The 6,527-nt window shown below is 37.4% G+C and overlaps 1 protein-coding gene across 1 annotated transcript; it reads right to left on the bottom strand.

Annotated features, from left to right (window-relative positions):
- Nucleotides 1-698: 698 nt before the first annotated feature.
- LOC122641827 (protein NRT1/ PTR FAMILY 7.1-like) lies at nucleotides 699-5,909 on the bottom strand. The gene is made up of 6 exons (XM_043835134.1): nucleotides 5,790-5,909; nucleotides 3,390-3,440; nucleotides 2,864-3,017; nucleotides 2,545-2,762; nucleotides 1,904-2,451; nucleotides 699-1,665 (listed from the first exon to the last, which is right to left on the bottom strand). Exons 2-6 carry the CDS (start codon nucleotides 3,426-3,428, stop codon nucleotides 801-803), a joined length of 1,824 nt encoding a protein of 607 aa, XP_043691069.1. The 5' UTR covers nucleotides 3,429-3,440; nucleotides 5,790-5,909; the 3' UTR covers nucleotides 699-800.
- Between the last annotated feature and the right edge of the window lie 618 nt (nucleotides 5,910-6,527).

The raw sequence follows: 6,527 nt of genomic DNA, 5'->3' as shown, positions 1-6,527 counted from the left end.
ACAAGAATAGTAGAACATAAAAGAAGAATGGTAAGTTAAATAGATTAGTAGGTTACTAGGTGAAAAGGAAGGGCAATCTGGGCATTTAAAAAATGAAGGTAGAAGCAGATGTAAAAGTTTAAAAGTAGAAGAGTATTAGAAAAGAAGTTTAAGATAGGACAGTTTTAATAAATATAGGCTAAGTGTAGGGTAGTGATAGTAATTGCCCAATTCAAATATCAAACAATTCCTAAACGGGTGAGAGTGGCTGATAGATTGACAATGCCAACTAGAGAGATTAAACAGAGTCAATAATTTCCACTAATTTACCTTGTCGTACAACCTGATTTAGCTCATGTAATGGGTTGGTGAATCAATACAGATCTTCTATGACGCGCTGCCCTATCCTGCCTGTGCTGCGTAGACACAGGGTCATGCGCAATGACCACCTTACCCCGCTCGGGCAGGGGTAAGGCAGCCAATGCGCACCACCTTGTGTCTGCGCAGCACGGCAGGATGGGCAGCCCCCGCCGTAGAAGATCTGGATCCGTTGGTGAATATCCTCTTGGTATGTCCCACTGATGAAATCTCATTTCTTCCTTTGACTATTTTCAGCCATTAAACCATTTTATTATCAAAAGTTCGACTTTTAAAATGAATTCTCAAAGCCATTAAACCATTTTATTATCAAAAGTCTGAAACTTTGAATACAACATAGAGATCATAAATCCGAAAATAGTTTTATTTGATTCTTCAACCAAGAGATCAACAAGTGGCGATGAAACCAGTCATGGACAACCCAAATGACTTTGAGTTGAGAATTAGACTCTTCTAAGTACATCACTTCTTTGTGTTTCCATCTCAATCCCTTGGGTATTGTCTTCAAGGTTGATACACTTATACCAATTGGCACAAAACAAGTAAACAAAGAAATCAATAGCAGTTAACCCAGCAAGGAGAAAGTAGAAGCGATCCATATGACCATTGTTAAGGTCACCAGGGATCCAACCAGGCTTCTTGTTCTTGGTTGTAATCACCATAACCATGTTAACAAGTATGCTGCTAGTATAGTTCCCAAAAGAGATTGAAGCCATGCAAAGAGAGCTTCCGAAGCTTTTAATACCGTCCGGCGCCTGACCATTAAAGAACTCTAACTGACCCACATACATAAACACTTCAGATGCTCCCACAAGCATGTATTGTGGTGTTTGCCAAAATATACTCAAGGAGCTAATCTCTTGTCCAGGGCTTACCCTTTTAAGTCTTTCAATCTCAGTGATACCAGCAGCTATCATTGATAACATTCCAATAATGAGTCCTACTCCCATTCGTTGAAGCTCGGTGAGTCCCTTTGGATTTCCTGTTAATCTTCCGGTGATAGGAACGAGGATTTGGCGGTAGATGCAAGTGAAGATGAGGACACTACATATATCAAAAACAGACATACTTGCAGCTGGAAGGTGAAAGTCACCAGTGGTGTTGGTGTTCATAACTGCTCCTTGCTCAACAAAGAGAGATGCCATTTGAGTGAAGACAACTGAGTAGATGATGGTGCATACCCAGATGGGTAACATCTTTAATACACATTTTGCCTCTTCTACTTGAGTTACTGTGCAAAGCCTCCATGGGTCTTTCTCTGTAGTACTTAAATCTTTCTCTGTCACTGTTGCTGCCTTATCTAAGAACCTGGTGATCACAATCAAGGAATACAAAACAATCAGTTTCAATTAGCTAGGAACCAACACTAGACATGTAAACCACATGAACTTAGGGCTAAAAAATAGCCCTACTTGGGATTGACCCAACTTGAAATTTTTAAGGAATTGAACCTGGCCAAGTGCAGAGTGGGTTACAAAAAATACCCCAAACCAACCTAAAGTTGAATCTAGTTTGATTAACCTCATCAATCTTTGAGGCTTCTTACCGAATCTCATTACTGTGCAAAATCTTCCTACTCCCTTTAATGGCTGATTCAGAACCTTCCACCTCATAGAGTTTGTCTCCATCTTCAGGGGCAATCACCTTCCATTTCTTAAATGTCGCGACAAATACCTGAGCAACACGTGGCAATGGGTTGCCACATGGCTTAAAATACTTGTATTTAGGTGTCCCTAATCCATAGATGATAAGGCCTAAAATTGCTGATGCTGTGGATGCAAAGAACCCTATTGTCCATTGGCCTTTATCTTCAAAATAGACTAGTATAGAGTTGGAGAATAAAGAACCAACATTTAATGCAAAATAAAAATAGCAGAAGAATGTTGCCTTTGCTTCCTCTCCAATTAGCTGATCAGATCCAAAAGTGGCTACAGTAGGTTGATGTCCACCATATCCAAAAGCAATTAGGTAAATTGATAAGTAAAAGATTGGGACACCAACTGAAGATTTAGGTGTACAGGGTAATATTCCATCTCCACATCCATCTGGTTTGATAAGGAATAACCAAGATGCAAGTGATAACAGCACCAAACCCTATAAAAACGTTAAAATTTGATTAGCAATGGCAGATATCCAAAACTCTCACAATGTATATAATGAGATATTGAAATTGTTTGAGGTTATTACCACTACATATATGATCTGGAATATTCCACAGGTCAAGTATCTACCCCAGTACGAATCGCTTAGAAATGCACCCACCAAAGAGAAAATGTACACAGTACCAGTCCACTTGCTAACATTATTTGCTGCGTCTGCATTTTTTTGCCCAAGAACCCTTGTTAAAAACAAAACCAAGTTCACCCCCACACCGAAAAAGGCAAGAGTTGCTAGACCTTGATTCACTGTAACATGAAAATTGAAAGAGACTCAGTAATGACTAAAACTTAGAACCAATGAAGAGAGAAAATACTGTCTATGGTGGTATTTGATTAATTATTATTACCCAATAAGAGAAATGCTATCTTCCAGCCTCCTTTTTGGTTTTCCTGATGTCTCTTTTTCTCAATCCCTTCATCAATAGTACATCCCCTTTGTTCACTCTCAATTGAGTCTCTGTTCATCACTTCTGCATCTCCACTGGATTCTTCCTCAATCACCTGTACATTTTCAATATTACTACTTAATAAAAAAAAATGGTACAAGTCTTGATATATTGAATGGACCAGGCTTATGCGTCCGAGAATGGATCCTCTGCTCGTACTTTCACCTACACATACATTTGTCCCTTTTGCTTCCATATATACATACCTCTTCACCTTTTAAATGACAAGATGTGGGACAGATGTTGGCACCTAACATGTACATGCAGGTGAACATACGTGCAGAGGAATTCTCCTCAATGAGTCCAAGCCCTAAAGCTCAATTATAAACTACTTTGGAATCTCTCTTCAGACCAAACTATAGACAGGGCTTTGATCCCCAATCCAAATGGAAACATCTCTGATAGGTAGTTTTCGCAAAGTTCAAACCTTGAGACGAATATCATTGTTACACTCTGAAGCAGCCATTGATTTCTTCTTCTGCACATCACAATAGGAAATGTTGGGTTAGCATCTAGCAATGAAATGATTCCAGGTTTGAAGCAAAAAAAAACCATATAAAGGAAATTTTATGAGCTCCAAAGCCACCATCAGATTAAAACTTTAGAAAGCACTAAGGAAAACATTACTAATACAGCTGAACTGTTCACGCGATAAGAGAAGGAGAGGCCTAAGGAAAACTGAATAATGGAGAGAGAGTTGGTGGTGATGATCAAGAGAGTTACTTAGAGAAGTGAGGGAGGGATGAGAATATATAGAGAAAACTGAGAGACAGAGTGTGTGTCATTTTCAGATACTTATATTTGTTTGTTTCAAAAGAAATGAAGAAAATATTGGTGGATAGCAAAGGAGGACAACTGTGGTTTGGATTGTTGGAAGAATCTCTGCCAAGAACTGGGTCTCGTCTTCCATGAATTCTCTCTCATCAATGGAGGAGGATTAATTGTTTCATTACACCTTGAAAATGATATCTGTTTCTCGACCCTTTTCCCAAATTCTTTTTGGGTTTCTTTTTCCTTTTGAACTTTCTCTTGTCTTCTAATATTGTCTTCTTCTAAGGTCTACTAGTAATTACATCACTATCCATAAGGAGCACACACAAAACAGTGATCATTTGAATGAACCTAAACTGCAAAAAGTCTAATTTATTAAGATGTGATAACTGACCCATGCACCCACTTGTCCAATATCACCAATTCTCTAAACTACTATGGAACTTAGCTGGGTTAATGGCTTTGTCTAACTTATAATCAATTCTATCTAACAAAATGTATACTTAAATTTACAGAGTTAATACATAATGTTTGATTAGTTGTGTAACAATCAAAATTGTTCTTGAGATAACAAATACAGTTCTAATAGATTATATAGTATATCACACATATAACATATTGACTTGCTAAGTAGCCCCCTTACCCATTCTTCAAAAGGGTGCCATTTCTTCTTCTAACCTGTTTAGTGGGAAAAAAAAAACCAAAACCCAATCAAACTAGAAAGAGATGAGTGAGATGAGTGAGATAGTGATTGGTTTTGGGGGGGGGGGGGGGGGAGAGATTATTTTGTAAGAGGGCTTATGTGATTGAGATATGAAAAAAGTGAGGACACCAAAGGGTAATCACTGTTATTGGTGAAGCCTAATCTCAGTCCAGAAAGTGCAGTGGGGATCTTTGGAGGGCTGTTTCGGCCTCAAAACGTGTCCGGATGGCCAAAAAGGTGTATACATCACTACCATAGGCAGTGTGTCCAATAGAGCTCGTCAAGAGCTTCGAATCGATATGTATTTCGACATATGTTCAATTCTGGTCCGACCCTGATCAGGTGGTCATTTTTGGGTTTCTAGGGGCATTTCTATCATTTTATGGGTTAGGGCTTTTCTATAAAATGTTCTTATCTCGTTGAGCGGGTTAAGGTGATATTTGAGGGTGAACCACGTAAAATTTCTATGTTGTGTGTTTGTTTGTTTGATTCTTCTCTTCTCTTTTCATTTTCTTCTGCAAATCCTCATTTCTGGGCGTTGTTTTTCTAACAATCACTTCTCCTAACTTGTCAAGTGAAATAACCCAAAACCCCAACAAACAAGAAAGAGTTCAAGTTAATGGAAAACAAAGAACTTTGAAAGTTGAAATCAAACTTGAAATTGGTTTCTATCTCGGAAGGCTCTTTCACTTTTTCTGTTTTTTTTGTTGGCCCTTCTTGGTTCTTACAAGTTTGTGTAACAAGAGTAAATACAAAGGTAGTTGTCTATAACTGCGTTAAGCTAATTGTCTCATCTTCAATTGTCCATGCATGAAATGATGAACAGATATATTGAAACTTAAAATCAAACCAAGATTAATTAATTCAAATACTACACATAATTGATTATTGGGTATCTTTATAAATCAAATTAACAAAATAATTTGGTTGGTTATTTAAATTTTTAAATTAATATTTTATGAGGAAAAAAAAAATTCCACCCCAAATTACTATCATTCTCTCACATGGGTTCTATTTATTGTTTTCTCTCTTACCTTGACTATCTATACGGTTTCCATATGGATTGATTGGTGCGGTGTGGGAGATTCCCCTAAACCTAGGTCATAGGGAACCCTTTTCCCCATATTAAAAAGGAGGGAAGATACAATGGCAGGAGAAGTTGAAATTTGAAAATTAGATCCAATGGGTCCCCTTGATTGGACAATTAATTAAGGAATAGTTCACTTCATTAATGCAAGAAATCAATCAAAAGAAAAAAAAAATTAAAAAAAAAAACCTATATATTGCTCCAAGAAATTAAAATCCATTACTACCTAAGATGAGCTATAAAGATTAAGTATGTGACCCACTTACCCTTTTTACGTGATTTGGTGACTGATAAGGTGATGTATTCCCAGTTGATGCCGGAAACTAGTGAAGATCGGATATCAGGTATAAGATTTGGCCAAGAAATCACCGGAAAACTAAAGGAACCAGAGGAATTTTTTGTCATTTAGGGTTAAAACTGGGTTTGAATTTCACAGCAGCAGATGTCACTGTTTTTTCTTCTTCTACAGTGCATGAACTCTAACCACCAAGGAATGAAAGCTTTTTTGTTTTGGCGGAAACTGTTTCAATTCAGAGAGAGAAAGAGAAATGAGTGAGATGAGTTACAGAGAGTGTTGCCGGAGAGAGAGATTTATTATAAACAGTGAGTGGCCTTGCACTTGAGTCATGAAACTAGGTCTTTGAAATCTCCGTTTTAATGGGATTGTGTTTTGCCATTTTTTACGGTTTCAGTTTGTGGTTTCATGCAATAAACCCTTTGGAAACTCCGTTTTAATGGGATCTCTTTAACAGAAAAAAAGATGAGAAAGATGGTCTGTTAGATATAAGGATATAAATCATATAATATCGCTGCACGTCAAGGGGAAAAACCGAAAAACCATTTTTTTTCTTGACAAGTGTAATGTGTTGTGTGCCAAATGTGAAAAAATGGGGTCAGCACCATAACTCCATAAGGCACCTGGATCTAATTTTTATCAAAAAAAAAAACCTGGATCTAATTAGTGTTTTAAGTAAACGTTACCAACTCAGTAAAGTAAAGATCTC

This window comes from Telopea speciosissima, chromosome 10 (assembly GCF_018873765.1).
Source record: "Telopea speciosissima isolate NSW1024214 ecotype Mountain lineage chromosome 10, Tspe_v1, whole genome shotgun sequence".
NCBI lineage: Eukaryota > Viridiplantae > Streptophyta > Magnoliopsida > Proteales > Proteaceae > Telopea > Telopea speciosissima.
The sequence above is the reverse complement of the archived record's forward strand: the minus strand, read 5'-3'. Positions and strand labels throughout refer to the sequence as shown.